This window comes from Bacillus rossius, chromosome 13 (assembly GCF_032445375.1).
Source record: "Bacillus rossius redtenbacheri isolate Brsri chromosome 13, Brsri_v3, whole genome shotgun sequence".
Classification (NCBI taxonomy): domain Eukaryota; kingdom Metazoa; phylum Arthropoda; class Insecta; order Phasmatodea; family Bacillidae; genus Bacillus; species Bacillus rossius.
In genome coordinates this window covers 32,185,390-32,203,917 of record NC_086340.1, presented here as the reverse complement: position 1 = coordinate 32,203,917, position 18,528 = coordinate 32,185,390, and the positions used below count along the sequence as shown (strand labels likewise).

The following is an 18,528-nucleotide window of genomic DNA, read 5'->3' as shown; positions in this document are numbered from 1 at the left end:
AATTTAATCGCATCGAGCTAAGATGGCAGTCATTTTTGCGTGCACATGATGAGTGTTTACAACTACCGTCCACATTTTGTAAGTTTTGTGATACAATTGAATTTGTGGCTAAGATGCCGAAAACTTCGACAATGTTTGATCGCGAAAGAGAGATAAAATCGGATGATTTTATATTTTTGATCAGCGGGACAAAATTATGATGTACAAGTTCTGCAACGTGCGGGTTGATTGGACACGCAAAGATACGTGCAAAAAGCATGTGGCAAATGACACACAAAACAAAACAAAAAAGACAATTATTTTGTCAAGCATTCTACCGTGTCTAAACAAATCTCGATAGGCGACAGCGTGAATAAAGCAAACAAGCTTTAAAGTGCAGAAAACAAGAATTTTTTTTCTGATTTTGTTAATATGATGCTGTAAGTTAACATTCCTTTGGAAAAAGCTGATCATCCAGCTATGAGGGAATTGGTGTAACACCCATGTTGAAGGTTAGCCTTATTTATTTAGAAATGTTTTCCCCCTCTAATAAAAGTTCATAAGCATATGTAGGCCTACAATATTATCGATTAACTTACCTTTACTTTAAATAAATATGCAAGTACCTCAGATTAACAAACACATAAATAGGATGGATTGCATTGTGAAATGGTGAGCACACCACAAGATATTTTTGACTGATTGATTGATGGTTTGACTCTGTAATCCAGCAGTACCTAATCTAGAAAAGGTTAGGTTAGGTTTGGCTAAGAATTCTTTTGAGTAAATTAGCCCATTAATATTTTCAGCGATAAACTTATAAATGCTACCTATTTATAAGTATATTGTAAGTTATGTATACATTTTAGGTGCAGGGGATTTGCCATCATCAGCCAACACTCTTAGAGAAACTTATGTCCCAAAAATTGGCCAGGCAAATAAGGAAGCAGTAAGGCTATGAGGTTTTTTTTACACAGCCAATGGCATAATTGTTTCACAATTTTTTGGGGTCTCTACTGATTGCTTATTTTTACACCGATATTTTGCACCGCTTGCTAATTTTTACACCGGTTTTTTGCACCGCTTTTGTCATTTTTTTACACCGAAATGAGCCAGTTTTATTTACCATTTTCTGGGGTCCTTACTAATATGGCAACAGCACACACTAGCAGACGAAAATAAGATTTCGGCAGCGCACTCTCGCAGACGAAAATTAAATGGCCGACTCCAGGTAATGAAAACTAGATGGCAGCCTCCAGCAGACGAAAACAAGATGGCGGACGTGACATCATACTAGCCGGCGATATATATATACCTCAGTAATAGTGGTGGGAGGTCTGTCTGCCTCTGGGTTCCATGGAGGAAGGATCTGTCATCATTTTTATTTTATCCTCGCCAGGTTCGAACTGAAGACTTCATGACGTAAGTGTGTTTTTGGATGATTTTTTTTTAAATTTGATTAATTAAATTTTTATAAATTATTTTAAAAGTTTTTCCAATTGTTTTGAATAATAATTGCGGATTTTAAAAATGGCGGATAGGATGTCATAAATACAAAACACCGGAATGTTTTTTTATTAAAATTTTAATTAATTAATATTTTATTAATTTTAAATTTTTCCCATTTCCTAGAATAAAAAATACAAATTTTCGAGATGTCAGCTGTGACATCATAATCCAGAATGCCGAAATGTTTTTTATTAAATATATTATTAATTAATATTTTATTCACTTTAAAATTTTTCCAGTGATGCTAGCATCAAAAATATGGATTTTCAAGATAAGTTGTCGTAATGATAATTGCAACAGTTACATAACCATTCAAAATGTGGCCATGGCATCATAATTGGCAGCTTAGCGCAGCTTGTCACCAGGAAATTTAAACCAGTTTTCCAAATTTTTCAAGCTGTTGGCATTTTGGAGGACTAAAATGGGATATTTTCCCTCAAAATGGGAATTTTTACGTCATAATAGATAAATTTTTATTTTTCTAATTTTTGGAGAATTTTTGGCCAAATTTTTTCAAAAAAAAAACTGTTTTTTTTTTTGTGGCAGATTTAATTGAATTTTGGGAAAAATGTGAAATTTTGACTCATTTTTAGCAAATTTTGAAGGTCAAGTATAAATGTCATGAATGATCAATGTCATACATGATGGCTTCCATGATGTCAGAGTCCAATATGGCGGATATTGGTACCGGCACTACAGTCCTACTCCTGAACTCGTACCGAAATTTACATACTACTGACAGCACTAACGATAATTCACAAAATTTGTTTGATCATTAGATTCAAATAAAGTATGCCAGCATTAGCGATAATTAACAAAATCTGATTAATCATTAGATTGAAATAAGGTATGCCGGCGCCAGCGATCGTTCACTTGTGATTGGCGGCCGCCTGCAATGGCTGGGGCATTCAGGACATGTTTGCTATCCCATATGATGACTATGATTGGTGTGCTACCAGTAGACATTAAATAAACCCAGCCAACCACGAAACACAGACAATGCTACAAAGTTTTAACACACAGCTGGTCTGGAAATTTTTTTTGCGAAAAGTACTTTGTCCAAGTGATGGGTCCAATACACTTTCTCTGTGATCCGAAACTCGATGTTGATTCATAAAAGAGTGCATCCAATCCGTATTTTTCACCACAATGTTTGTTTATAGATCAATACCCCTTAAATGAAAAATCTGGTAAGGATTTGAAAACATTGAGTATTCATAAAAGTGAATAGTACTTCAGAGATTTAAAATTACTAATGAGATTTCATTGCATCATTGCTATAAACTGCACTTAGCAGGATAAAGGTTAATGTAACTTGTTTATCATTAGTGTAATTTTTTTGTGAATAGGGTATTTGATTATAGTGAAAATATTGATTCAAAAGTTGTTAGCTTTACAGTAAACATTTTTCAAAACCAATTTGGCCAACGCATTATTCAGAAATATATATGATTATTATAAGAAATCATTAATAAAATAATTAAATTCTCATGCTTGACCACGTGATTGAAAACGCACGGGATTGGCTGAATCTGGCGTGACGTCACCTGCTTGTAAACAGTTAATGCCAGTCGAAGTTTTGTACGGTGCATCGGTGTTTTCTTCAAGGTTTTTTCGTCATATTAACTAGTATTCTTATCTAATGCTGACTAAAAGTAATAAATTATTGTAATTATTAGAAAAAATACGATGGAGACCAACTTCATTAAAGCTGACAGTAGAAACCTCCCGACAATAGACGCAATAATGGTCGGACTATTTTTTAAAAACAATCCCGATTTTTATGCTGCAGAATTAAAAAACGTGAAAGTAGCATTGTAAGTGTTATTATAAATGATTAAAATATACTTTTAAATAATTAAGTAAATTAGAAAAGCCTAAAAACGTTTTATTATTGTAAACATTTTATATAATGTTGACAGATTGATTGGATTGACCATTCAATAACAAAAGTAGGGCTCCCGTTAGAACTAATTTAAAGCGAATAAAAATGAAATGATGTATTTCAATGTATATAGATATAAAATTATTCATCAAATTATCGTTTTGTGAACCACAGTTATGTCAACATTACTTTAATAGGTAAGAGTTCCGTATCGCGTATCCAAATTGGTCTCTTGCTATGGATGGCATGATCCTGTACATTTTTGTTACTGTGGTACATAATTTTTCTGTTTTAGTTCGTCGAAAGATTCTGGACATAATCAAAATTTGTCGTAAAATAATGACTAATGGTCGTAAGTTGAATGCACAATATATTTTACTTTTTATTCAAATCAAGATCATAATTGATTGGTAGATCACGGGTGCGCCATCTAGTATCGAGTAACGAAACGTTACACACGGCTGGATTTCGTTACTCGCATTTTTCGTATGTTTTACCCTGTTTAACGCATGCGCGCGCATATTCGATGATTTTACGTTACTAAGAACGATGTTTGTTTATTAAGTATAATTTGGAAATTCGTCGTCCAAGTTTTTTACTGTTTATAAGAAAGTATTTTTTTTACAAATTAGAAATATGTATGTTTTTGTTTTTTATTATCGCGTATTTTCACGTTTTTTGTTCTTATCTTAAAAGAGATAATATAATAAAACTGCTCTAATGAGATTTAATTGTTACATGGTTAACAAATACTGTTAATTATCAGATATTAATTGTTTATATTCTATTTATTATTTACGCAACGTCATACTGTACGCGTACGCAATACGACTCGATTCGTTGCTGCAACATAATATAGCATTTTATGCTGTATCAGAAGTAACAAGTAACGTAACGATACGATAGTAACGAGTACTAATTGTTATAGTAACGAATACATATGGGTATGCTTTTTTTCGTTACTTTTACACCTCTACATGAAAGCTAACAGTTTGTTTACAAGCATGTGACGTCATGACATCAGGTGACCTGCAAACATGGCGTCTCGCCGTTTTGGCGGCTTTTTTATTCATTTAAACTTTGATGGTGATATTCATAGAAAATAGATAACTTCACAAAGAATTAATCAAATTGCTTAGGTATTATGTCATAATGAACAATTTTAGACATTTACCTAAAACCTGTCAAATACCCTATTGGTGGTAACATTTTTTTTTTCCTGTGCAGGACTCCTGAGCAGTTCCTGAAGTTTCTAGACATGCCGCTCGAATACTACTGGTTCAATATCGGCATACTGGTTGTGATGTTTTTTATATTGCGATTGATTTCGTTTTTGATATTGCTTTTTCGGCTCAACAGAAACCGATAACCAACACCAGTCAGAAGAAAGACTGGCATATACTGCCATTGGGACAAGAGACTAAACTTTTGTACAGTTTTTATCAGAGACATTCTTGAGTGAGAAGTACGTTTGTTTTCACAAATGAGTATTTTTACACGTAACTGTATTCAAGCTTACCAAACATGTACATACGACTGTGTCTTAGTAAACCAAATATGTATGTCTGTTTCTTTAGAGTATCTATAATCTTAGATTTTGTCAAAAATATGAATGTTTAAACCTCAATTTTACCAACATTGAGTTCTTCAAAATGTTATTCATTTAAGTCAATATGAACTGATAGCTACAATCAAATTTTTTTAGAATTTAACTGGTTTTAACTCATGTGTACACTTTGTTAAAGATAGAGTTTTCACTTTTTTTTCACGGGTGCTGCAGCAAACATCAGGCTTTGAAAAATGAATACTGTCATAAAAATAACAAAATCATATTGATTTATGATTAGCTAGTCTGATGTCGAACTCATCATAATGTAAATCTAGGTCGAGGTATAAAGTTAATGAAACCTTTAATGACTATGACTATGTTTATCAAAATGTTCATAAACAAAATTAACCAGATGAACCGAAACCATGAGCAACATTTAAAATTAATAATCAAAAGACTAAATTAAATTAAACTAAACTAAGTAAAATTATATTATTTTTCTTAACACTCAACCAATGTGAATTACTGAATAATAAGTATGAGTTATTAATGTTTAATGATTCTCAGTTGGAGGGAATAACTTATCTTCTTGTTTGAATGTCTTTAATTTTTATGAGATTTGTTTTTTATTTATCCTTTAATTATTTACTATAGAGAGGATATAAATTCAAATAATCGTTTTTTTTGGTATTGATATTTATTTCATCTGTTATTTAATATCTAATGTACAAAATGTGTACAACTAAAGTATAACTTTTAAAATCCCACAGTTTAAAAAAAAATCTAAATACTTTAAACGTACTGTGGCCACAACTATAAATGTGAACTATGTGTATCGCATTATTTGGAAATTTTCCTGTAATTTATATTAACAAATTCTTATAATTTTCATCCTACAAATCTGGAAACTCGACTGGAGCACTCCTGGTGTCCGGGTCCCAGGGTTTGTTCACCTTCCCTCCTCATGCCTTCCCTCCAGACGGCACTGAATGCTCCTTGAAGGTTTAGAAAGAGTCAATGTGCATCAGGGTTGGCTGGTTTAAACCCCAATGGCTTAAACCTTAGTTTAAAACATGTGGTTTTTATAAAAAAAATGTTTTTAATGTATTTTTAAATAGTACCTATATATTAATTTTTTTTTAAAGAAAGTTCTGATTCCACTCTAATAGCAACAAAAGTAAGCTGAATATTTCTTTTGATTTACAGGAACAAAAAATTATATACTAATCAAGATCTTATCCTTTAAATTATCTGAATAATTTGTCAATTATACCCAGATAAATACTCCTGCAAAATTAAATTAATTAGTTAATTGTTTCATGTTCTGTGGGAAATCCCAAACTGTAAGGTAAATCCTTATTCTGTGGGAAACACCCATTTTATGGAGAATACTCTTCTTGTGGGAAAATACCCTTTCTGTGGTTACCTTCCCAGTCAGATGTGCAGATTTGTTGGTTTCTTGCAGTTCTTCAATGTTAGAACTTTTCTGGTTCAACATGAATGGCAGAAAGCGGAATGTTGTATGGCTTATATTTTAACATGCTGAGACCCAAAATAACTAACGTAATAAAAAAAGCTGGATTAAACAAAAAAAAACTGGTTTAAACCACAAAATCAAAGTTTTTTTTTAAACAACCCTGTTTTTTTTTCCAACCCTGATTTGCATGTATCTATTAAAAAACTTCTGATGTGTCAACATCTTAGCTCTTGGAATACAGCATTTGGTAGGAGTAATTTTGTGAAAATGGAATGGAAGTCTATGAACAGAAATGCGACACAAAGATGGCAGACCCACGTGTAGCAACAAAAACTCTTAAGTAGTATGTATTAGTGAGCCAAATGAAACTTTTATGATAGCGAAACTACCCCTGAACATATTTGGTAAACTAAAACAGTCATAGTAAAAACTAATCTAAATTTTTAAAATACCTAAGAAAGCTGGCATTTCAATATTATAATTCATTTTTTCTTTAAATTTTTCAAAGGGCTCATTAGCACAGCAGTGCAACACAGAATTGTTAATATCAAGAGATGTGGTTCAAATCTCGTCACCGGAAAATAATTTTTTTTTACGTTTTTTTAATAACATATATATAATAATGTGAAGCAGCTCAATAGTAGTTTGAAGTAATTATTTACAGAATTATTTCAGTTGTTGAAGCAAAAAAATACAAATATATACTAATTGTTACAATGTTTTTTTTTAAATGTTTCAGGTCAATATTTTAGCTATCCCACATAAGTATAACTTCTAATGTGCGCGGAAACTTCCTAGTTGTAGTATCTGTTTAATCAGGTCCAAAGCTGGGATTTAGGATTTTTTCAAGTCTTTTTCGCTTTTATCGGAGCCATTTCCAATAGTTTAAAATTTCTGTTTGTTTCATCTGGGGATGATGGTGGCCAGAAAATTATAGCGAGGGTGCAAAAATTAAGTGTGTGATTCGCCTTTAGATTTGTGTATGTATAATTGAAAAGCAAATATTTTATTGATCAGTATATTTATCATTCTCTCCATTATTTTAAAGCTGTCAATTTTGTGACAGAGTTTTGTATTATAAGTTTATTTTTCAGCATAAAAACAAAATGAGAACACATTCGTTTGCTCGTTATCGAAGTTGGATGTTTATACATCACTGACAAATACTGAAAGACTGGCTCACATATTTTTAATGAAATATCTATTGGTTTAAGGGCAGTAACCAATTGTGATAAACATCAAAAGTAGCAAAAAAAAAAAAAAAACTAACACTGCTTAGCTTGTATGACACATGTTCAGTACAAAAAATTTTTTATTCCCAAAGGGTTAGAAACATTTTTGTTGGTGAAAAAAGAAAACATTGTAACACGTAAACATTTGCACTTTAAAAATCATAGTTCAAAAGTCCAGATGTATTAATTGATTGATAATGAAAAACAATCTTTTACATTTTTAAACATCTGTTATGCAAAACAAGAAACATAACAAAGTAACTTTAGTCTTACCTATAAACAGGCGAATGCATTACAAATCTTATCTTTTTGCTGCAAGTTTCCAACTATGTAATTTTTTTTTAATTTGTTGACTGACTTTCTGACTATGCCCACAGTGAATATTTGACTGTATAACCAAGTTATCTGTGCAAAACATGTGTGTAAAATTGAGGTTCAAATGTGTCTGTTCTTTTGTTATTGTTTATTAATAAGAAATTTTATTTTAAAAGATTTACAATCTATGCCATGCCTATGTGATAGCTGATGTAAGTTCAAATGTAAATGACTTGTTACATTTTTTGTACTTCGTTAGCAGTATGTGAATGATTTTTCAAAAGACATGTAAACTTTATAATTTAAAGAGATTTTTTTGAGGAGGTTATCTGTTTACTTTGTGTTGTGTATGCATGTCGTCATGGTTTTATTCACTTGGGCCCCATTTTTTTTTGCTTTGACAGCGTGAAAATTACTAGGCGGAAAAAAAAATTGTAATGCCATTAGCCTATAGACAATCTCGGTTGGAGGATTCTCGTCAGCAGTAGGAAAAATGGCAACAGCTGTGGCTGATGAACATTTGTTGTTCTCATTGTTGATCACTGACAAAAGGTTAACACTATCTCAAATCTACAAATATTGCTCAGTACTCTCACCAAATTTTAGCATCCAGAGCAATTAAAATGCTTTATTTCTAGTTAAAACAAACAGTATGTTGGGATCGCCCCCTGCCATTTTATGCTGCCTTCCCATTACTTCACTGCTGAAAGAAACTAAAGGCCCTGTCATTACTTACAATAAAAAAAGTTATTTATAAAGACTGTAAACATTACAGAGACCATAACTGAAAATGTGACCTATTTAATAACTTTTCGGTGTTTAATTAATTACCTATATTAGCAATTTACAGTAGACTCCCGATTATCTAGGGTAATGACTGACAAGGGGTCTACCAATAACCAAAAAACACCAGTAAAGCAATGTGAAAAAAAAAACCTGATTAGATTTTTTTTAATCGCAAATATGTAGACAAACACTGTAAAAAATGCCCCTCACGCAACCTAATTTGTTTCAGTGAAACAGAGCACTAATAAAAACAGCACTAGTCAAAACCCTTTTTTTTCCATAAGAGAGAATTTTAATCAAAATGATTTGTTTTCCAATCAGGCTGGCTACCATTTTAATCAAATTAATTTACAGTACTGATATACGTGTGTCTAAATACATTTAAAGTACATTTAAATAAATGTTGAATATCACTGTGATAAAACAACCGAAAATTAAAATTAAAAATTCACGTACCGCATTGTTTACATAATAGGGCTTGTGCATAACATTTGTATCTAGGCGCTAGGACAATTATGAGTCACAAAATAATAGTTTTTTATATAGGAGATATATTTAAAGTATAAGATTTATTTAACATTTTCTATAATTATAAAAATTATTTAACCTGTTACGTAATTCCCGACTTTGTTGATTACTAACTGCATTTCAACCATGATTTGCCACTAGCGCATTCTTGTAAAAACGAGGTAAACTAGCTCTTTGAAAGCTTCTGGCTTTTTTCTCCAGCGACGCTGCTGACATGCCAGATGGGGGAATATAAACATTGGCTGAACACTCGGGCATCGTCGGAAATAATAATATACAATGAAGGAAGAAAATAGCTATTGAGAAACAAAATTTTATTTTGTTGATTCGTCACATTATTAATTCATTGCAGTGTATTTAAAGCTACACAAGTGCCATTGCCATTGTGCCAGCATGATAATAAAATCTCAAAAATATTTTTTGTGCTCATGGTTTATGGAAATATGGCACAGTTAACCCGAAAATCGGGTGACCAGTACCCAGATGATTTGGAGTCTATTGTACTTGCAATTTCATCCTACTTGTGTATTTAAAAAAAAAAAAAAGTTGAAACTTAGTAGGTCCCACCCGGGGATTTTGCCCCCACTCTGCCCCTCCCTATTTTCGACCCTGCGCAAAGACTGCCTTCGGCGCTCCATTAGCTTCCGCTCGAGGCGCAGTCTTTGCATCAAATGAATTGCTTAGTCTAAGTTTCGCAAAGGGCCTAAAAAATAAGTAACAGTTATCTGTATTTTTTAGTATTTAATACAAAAATAGTTCAAAATTTACATTGGAAGTCATTTTATACCTTTCATCTTTTACTATATTAGGGGGGAGGGGGCATGTCTCCCTCTGAATTCAACTCTGGCCTCTGGAATGATCGTCAATAACTTGGCTGTTGACTACAGAAGAATGAATGCATCCTCCTTGGTAAGCCACATCAAGATGGTGGAAATGACAACTGCGTGCTGAAACCTCTAATTTATTTTCAAGAAAGAACATTTAGTTGTGTTTCTGAGAAGTGCGTAAGTAATATGTGTGTGCTTATGTTAACATTGTTACGTTTTGATAAGAATATGTCAGGGGAGGTTGACAGTTGCTATATAGTCAACACTTTTCAATCCAGCTATCTTCTGTTCGGAACATTCTCTTATCCATCCAGAACTTATGGATTAGGAGTTTTTTTATGACTTGCTGCCCATGTTTTTAGTTCACTCTTTGTTTATCGCGACTGCCGGTTTATATTTCAGGACAGTGAATTATATCCTCCCAACAACTTCCAGCCTGCTGTTACTACTTCCCCCACTCTCTAACATCTTGTCTTACCACTCCCGAAACCGATCACACTAGCTGCCATCTTCATACAGCTTCAACTGCAGGCCTACCATCCTCTCTACACCACACGCCCTATATAGCACGTAATCTTGCAAGTAATTGGGTACCTTCCTCACCATGCTTGAACTCTGGGTCGGCTGTGTGTGTGTGTGCCAGCTCCATACGCAGTCCCTCCCGTGGCTCTCGCCCAAGGTCATGATGGTGTTCAAACCCTCTGAACGGACTGCTGCTGTGATCTGGCGTTGGTGCTCCTACTGGTGATAGCCCGGTCAGCTGCCGGTTGCCCCTGTAATGTCACTGGTACCTCCGCCGGCTTCGTAGGAACAGGGTGCCTCTGTATGGTCGCTGGTACCTTCGCCGGCTCCGTAATAACGGTCCTGTCGGTCGGCATGAGCTGGTGCGGGCTGGTACCACCACGGCTGGTGCAAGCACGGACGTTAGTACTTGTAGAAGGCACTGCCTGGTGTTGGATATGCCACTTTGCTGCTCAGCAATTGGTCCACGTGACAACTATATGTGTAACCGTTCTTGTCTTGTGCTATGTATGGTAGCTGCTCTTGTTTATCTACAATTGCTACCGGTTTCCACTTACGAGTCCCTCTGTAGTCTCGAAGCAGCACCTGCTGCCCCTCTGAAAAATGCCTGTGCGTGTGGCAGTTTGTAACCTCATTAAGGCCTCCTCACATTTTAAATTGGGGTTTGGACTTACCTAGTCTAGCATAGTTCGTAATTGTTTCCCCAGTATGAGTTCTGCCGGTGTCTTGGGTGAACCTCCCAGTGGCGTTGTGCGCAACGCCAACAACATTTTCGCGTCTCGTGTGTCAGTCCCCTTTTCCGAAGTTTATTCTTCACTGTCTGCGCCATGTACTCTGCTTGAGCATTTGAGGCTGGGTGTAACGGAGGTGTATGCCTTAGTGCCACTTCATTCCTGCCCATGAGACTAGGTCACTAAAACTGGCAGTCTGTATTAACCAGTCGTTATGACTACTTCTTGGATCCCCCTGATTCTCTACCTTTCTTGTGACAAAGTCTGTAGGACTAAGTCTGCATCTGCTAGTGCTGGTAGGTCCGGCTACAAATTCTTGTAGGTCTCAAAACTGTTAATTGAGAAACTCGCTCTTGTGTTGATCTTCTTGGGAAGACTGACCATCTAGCCACACATCTAGGACAATTGTACATCTGCCAGCCATTTCTGAAACACGCTGTAAAATGCTAATTCATCATCTTCTCCAGAGTCAGGTTGGTTTGTTAAGTTGTAGGTTCCTGCCGTATCACCGGCATGCTTCGCAGACTCCAGACTCACGATCCACCATTCACTCCTGCATTAGGCACTTTTTCTCCTCTTTGTAATACATGCCCATTACAGGTGACCTATTTTAGCACATAAATTGCACACTGTCTGAGAGTGTCGACAGTGGTTTGGGCTGTGGTCCCCATTGCACCTCCAACAAGCACACTTGTCAGCTTCAAGTTATTGGTCCACATGAATCTGACTTCGCCTCTGGTCGTCCCTAACCTCCTTTTTGTTGTATCTTATGCACCTCACTTTCAGCATTGCCCCCGCAAATAGGCCTTGCTGCGCTCGTAGGCCATTTACATTGTGGCCTGTGGTTTCCGCCACTGTTGCCAACTCGACTGCTTCCTTAAAAGTTAAGTTGTCTTTTGTCAGGAGAGAGTGTTGCACTTTTGTGTCACGAGCACCATACACCACCCGGTTTCGCAACACTCATTCTAAGCCCGCAAATTTGCAATGGATGCTAAGCCGTCGCAAGTCTCATTGGCGTAGCTGTGTTCATAAAGTTGGGGGGGACAAATAATGATTTTGATGTCATGTAAACCCATTACCCTGTTACTAAGACGGGGGGTCCGGGGGTCCTCCACCGGAAAATTTTGATTTTAAAAGTGCAAAATAGCACTTTCTAAGCAGTTTTTGTATCTAACCATTGGATACATCGATGTTAAAATTATTTTTGTTTCCTTAAGATAAAATTTGATGAGTGAAGAAATTACAAATAAAGTTGGGCAGAATAATATTATAAAAAAATATCACGGTCTAGAAAGTTGGGGGGGACAGTCCCCTCCATCCAAAAAGTTCAGGGGGACACGTCCCCCCTGTCCCCCCCGGTTCCTACGCCCCTGGCAAGTCTGCCACGTATTCCTCCACAGATTCGCTTTCGTGCTAGTTCCTGTTGTGGAATTTTAATAATCCACGATCTCATTCGGTTTGGGTTTGCCGTTTTATGTGAGTACCGCCAAAATGTCCGGAAATGCTACCTCGGATGTTGATTTCGGGGGCCGCTAATGAGCCTTCTCTGGATAGGGTGCTTGTATGTTGTAAACTGCCCAAAGTTAAGACCAAATGGTTAGTTTCAAATTTTTTAAAGGAAACTCGAGTCTCTTTTAGGATATTTCAATCCTCCGATATTTTTGGAAATAGTTTCTTTCCAAACAAGACATTTTTTCGAAAATAGGAATTATTTTTTGTTTGAGATTTTGAAGCTCAGAGTTTACTTAATCAAAGATGGTGGCCGTTTCTTACCGCCCACCACGTATCACCTACTAATTAGGAAGAAAAATTTGTTTCTGTATTTACCATGTCGTAAGTGAACTGGTACGGTACAACATATGTGTTATGTTTTACTTTATGCCAGCAGCCTAAGTGTCTTAGCACGGGCGAAAATCTGTAGGATTTAAAAGAGGGGGAGGGGCAAAAAATTTGTGCGTGAGGTTAACCAACCTAAGTCATCTCTGGATATGGTGATTGTATGTTGTAAACTGCTGATAATAGCCTCTAAAAATATGTACTCGGAACCAGGCAAACTCTCGGGTAGGGATTTTGAGACAGTTTTAATTTTAATGTCGTTACGAACAAATATTGCGTAACCATTGCGAGAGACAAGGCTGTCTGAAAGAAAGGGGCCTAGCCACGTTTCGGAGACGAGAATTGTGTAGGGTCAACAGTTGTCTCCGGGAAAGAAAACTATGCGACCTGGATACGAGACCATGTGGACAAGGTTACGTTGCGTCGCAGGTTAAGCTGAAAAGGGTCTATGAATAATATAAGTTTTTGGAAAACACAAGTTTTTATTCACACGTGACTTGGTTTACAGATTTACAGCACGAAGGTAACACAACATATCAATAGTGGCACGCGAAGCTTAGTCCTCGTAGCAGTCTTTGCCCAGAAACGAGGGCGGTAAAAACACATGTAGGGTTTTGGAGTGGGCGCCGAGAATCTATATTAAATCGGTTGAAACAATATTAAGTTACTTGAAAAGCCGGCAGACGTATGCGCGGCCTATTTAAGCAATGTTTTAGAGTCGGCCAGTACCGTAAGTTCGAAACTACGTGGCGAAAGGGTCGCACAGCAGATGAAGCTAATAACGGCCAAGTTATGCCTTGTATCGTAAATGGTCGCGCGGGAGTGATTAGCAAAAAGGTTTAGGTTGAAAAGTTATAATTATCAGAAGTACTGTGTGCAATGAAACAACGGTGATGGCCCCCCGCGGGATGATGCATCTACCCCGTATTGGGTCTGACGAAGACTGAAGACTGCTGGGTGGTGGTGGAGGGTAAGAAAGAGAAGAGGAGGGGGACTAAAGATTTCACAAATCCCTTTAATATAAAACCGAGTGGCAAATTAGGTGTCTGAAGGCCAAAAAATGCAGTAGTTATATTTTAATGTATATAAATAGTTTTAAAAACGAGTCAAAATTTAGATTGTCTGTCGCTTGCTGTAACCACACCCTTTACTATGTTAACCTTGGGAAACACTATTAATGGAATCAGGGGCGCCACAACTAAATTTTCAAAAGGGGGGGGGGGGGGGGAGGGGGCGGGCAATATACCTTTTTATAAAGAATCATTGATCCCCCTATTGAAGTGGTGGGGGGGGGGGGGCCTTCCCCGGGAAAATTTGTATTTCAAGGTGGAAAATGGTGCTATTTAAGCATTTTTATTACCTAAAAATTGATTACACAGCACTTTCTTTGCCCCTGTTTGCCCCCACTTCAAGGTTTCAGAAAAGGGGGGGGGGGGGGGCAAATTACCCTTGCCCCCCCCCTGTTGTTGCACCCCTGAATAGAATGGATTAACTTAAGAATTTAAAAGAAGAATATTGGGCAAACACACACACACTGCACTTAATTAGTTATTTGTATATTAAAACTATGCCTTCTGTGACTCGTGCCGTCTGGTTGGAGGGTGCGTTCCGCCAGCGGCGGAATAGTACTGGCGGGGTGGGGATCGGTCTTTACTGCCGCAGGAGGTACCAGGTCAACCTTGATGACGAGCCTGAAGGTGTCCAAAACAGCAGCAGTATGGAACGAGCTCACATGCAGAGGCAAAGGAAGGGTTACCTCTTTCATTTTCATAGATGATCCTGCTACTTGGAATATCAAGTCAAACTCGTCGGTGAGAATGTTCTTAAAAAATGTTCAGAACTTAACCTTTTTTTAATTTGTTACGCTAGACAACTAGAGTACCTATATAGCCTACTGTTATGGGCACAGTCAAAGGGAAATGTTTATACTAACTATTGCATTGTGCTTAAAACTATAAGGCATTAAACAAAATACTTCAGAAATAGATATAAAAATTGTTTAACAATATACAGTATATTATAAGTTATATTTTATTACGATGGTTATAACAGTGGTATAAAACTGCAACAAGCATTTATTAAATTTAAATACGAAAAAGAAAAATAGCCTATGGCTTTGAAAAACCTTTGTATTTAGTTGTGTTGTATCATCGAGCGGATAGGATACCCGTGGGAAAGTAGGAGTGTGAAAGGCAATGAACTAACCACCGCATCTAAAGTTATCAGGCACTTTATTTCAACTTCTTTTCATATAATACACTTTGCTGCAATTGCTTGCTGGTTACAGTCTGATTCTTCATACGTTTATACTTAACCAACTTGTTTGGGTAGCCTTTGCCAATGATGCAGATGTGAACTATGTACGTGATATGTCCTGCCCTGCAAGGTCTTTACACGTCTAATCAGCGCGACGTCTCTGAAACAGAGCCTCCGACTGACCTCCACTCCACTTGTCATAAACTGCCCCGTTTAAGTAACCTAAGGTAAATATGTAGTGTAGCGGTATTTGCGAAAAAAAATGTTAAAAATCCGAAAATACTTTTATTATATGCTCTTACACTTCCTCTTTTCATTAAACCCGGCGGAGATAAGAAATTCCAAATACTTTAGTAAATAAAAATTTTTAATTTTCATAGTTGGGCGATATTTGTTAAAAAAAAATTTAAAAATTCCGGTAAAATACTTTTATTCTATGCTCTTTAACTTCCTCTTTTCATTACACCCGGCGGAGATAATAAATTCCAAATACTTTAGGAAATATAGAAGTTTTTAATTTTCATCATAATACCTGTGCAATCATGCGGCATTCAGGGACGGATACAGGATTGACTTCTGGGGGGGGGGGGGGGGGGGCACTGGGAGTCTGGAATTCCCCCCCCCCAACCCCTCAAAAAAAAGAAAACCGGCGACCGTGAAGCTCCAACAGAATTTTCTTTTAATGTTAACGGGTAGCCATATAAATGCCATTTACAGTTTTTAAAACTTATATGTTTATTAAAATGATAAGGACATCAATAAATTATACAAGAGTAGTTTAATTCTTACATAGTTATTTAATCTAGTCTTAGAGATAGTTTTCTTTTATGCTTTCTGGCAAACACCTCAAGAACGTCCTCAGCTGTCTTCAAAGATACAAGATCTTGGTGTAGGCCTATGTGTAGTAGTGCTAGTCCGTTTAACCTCTCTTCAGTCATTGTGGCTCTTAGGTAAGTTTTAAGTCGTCTAAGTGTTGAGAATGAACGTTCTGCTGTACTGGATGTGACTGGGAGAATGCAGATGATCTGAAAAAGTACTCTTAGATTTGGCAAATCTGTTGCCAGTTTGTATGTTTGAGCAGGATGTTTTGGCATATCATCGGGCTTAGATAACCACATTTGTTTCCAAATATTCAGCTCTCCCTTCACAGCAGAAAAACAAGGTAAATCATCCCGGTAAAGCTGAACTCCACGCAGAACAGAATCTTCGAAGTCCTCTCCAAAGTCTGGTGACAAAGTTTGTTTAGTTCGGAAATTCGCGTCATTTGTGATTTTGGAAATCTGGAAGAGAGTTCGCAGATGTCAATACTGATTCGAAAATACTCTTTATCAGACTCTGCCTCAACATTTGATCGGTTTCTTTGCAATTTCACTACCCTTGGCTTTTTAATATTAGTCCCTAGATAATGAGCTAGCTCTTCACATTTTTCGAAGATAGTTTTAAACTTTTTGTTGCTGTGATGTCGGTGCTCTTGGATGCTTGATATTGTGCCATTGACTAGTTGCATTGCTCTGAATACGGCCATGTACTCAGCCTGTAACTTTCGAGACAGGGGTAAAGTGATCCCTAAAATATCGCCTAGAACAACAGAGATAATAAACTCCGATTATAGCATGCAATGCAACAATGCAAATGCATTGCTCCCTTGAGATGATTTTTGGGCTATTTCTTGTAGTACTGACGGTAGGACAGGGAGAGCCTTTAGAAAGGTAATTACAGCATCATGCCGTTCAATCCATCTTGTTTCACACAGTTCAGTGAGGGTATGTTTCCCTTTCTTCAGCCTGTCTCCCATTTCTTGGTCTAATGCATGAATTCTCCCAGCAGATTCACGAAAAAAGGTTTGCTACTGAAGAAATCACCCCTACAGCATTCCTTATGCTGGGCACTGTACAAGCTTTACTTACAGCCAAATTAAGTCTGTGATTAGCACAGTGAGTGTAGAGGACCAGCGGCTCTAGCTGCATTATTCTAGCCTGAACGCCTTTAAACTTTCCACTCATGTTTGACCCGCCGTCCAATGCTTGTCCACGGCAGTTAAGAGTGCGCGATACATGTGGTTCCGAGCAGCAAAATCGACGTTTGCGGTGGAGCAGATTCTGTAAATACCATGACATAAATTGGATTTTGGTAAAATATTATTTACAGAGTAAGGATGGATCTTAAAATGTTATTACTCGAAATTTCGGTATGCGTCTTATTTTATTAACTAATTACTCCTAAAAACGGCGAAGTTTAGTAGACGAATGCTAGTATAATTAGATTGGAAATGGAAAACAAAATAATAATATTATACAACACATATGTGTGCATGTGTTAGAAACAGCAGGATGCATTTAGAAGCAATACCAGCTGAAAAATCTGTTCCGCCGTAACCTTTGTAATCGGTAGACGAAGAACGAATTTTACACATCGTAGTTCACGCGTCCACACACAGATGTCGGGCACTCCACACGCAGAGGTTCATTGCAGTAACATATAACAGATGTCGCACATGTCGGAGATCGTCACTACTTGTTTTGTTGTATCGCGCTACTACGAAGCCACATTTTTAAATTGAAATAGGTGGGAAACGCTGCAATTGGTGGCAATAAGACGCGTTTTAAAAATAATAGTGACAAAGGAAACCTGCTTCTTTCTGCAAGGCGGAAAAATAAAAGTTAGGTAACTTATTTTTAAATTGATGATATTAGTTTGTTTTTGATTCCAAAATCTTTAAAACGAGTGTATAACACTTTCCATGTATCTGAATATTTCAAATAACAGCAGCGCAGAGACTGTAGCATCCGAGACCGGCCGCAGCGTGGGAAGATAGCGCGGGAAAGGGCGGGCGGCGCCGGGCTGGCGAAGCCAGTGCGCATTCCACGTTCACACGCTGGTGACAGTAGATAGGACAAACTGAATCCTTAAAAATGAGATCATACCATGTTTCACCAACATCGGAAAAAAAAATTACAAGTTTTGATCTCTTTAGTTTATTACATATCCAGTTATTATAATTACATACGGGCATCTTTGTATTGTCTCGTGGTAATAATGGGATTTGAAAGTAAAAGTATATAATTTAAAATGTCACTGAAAACTATATGCTGCGTG

At 36.7% G+C, this 18,528-nt stretch overlaps 1 protein-coding gene across 1 annotated transcript in view; it reads left to right on the top strand.

Annotated features, from left to right (window-relative positions):
• LOC134538431 (ATP-binding cassette sub-family G member 4-like) overlaps positions 1-14,353 on the top strand; it is a 327,680-nt gene extending 313,327 nt beyond the window's left edge. The window contains exon 12 of the mRNA XM_063379755.1: positions 4,601-14,353. Within this exon, the coding sequence (XP_063235825.1) occupies positions 4,601-4,742 (142 nt within the window). The 3' untranslated portion in view covers positions 4,743-14,353. The remainder of the gene's footprint in view (positions 1-4,600) is intronic.
• The last annotated feature ends 4,175 nt before the right edge of the window (positions 14,354-18,528 follow it).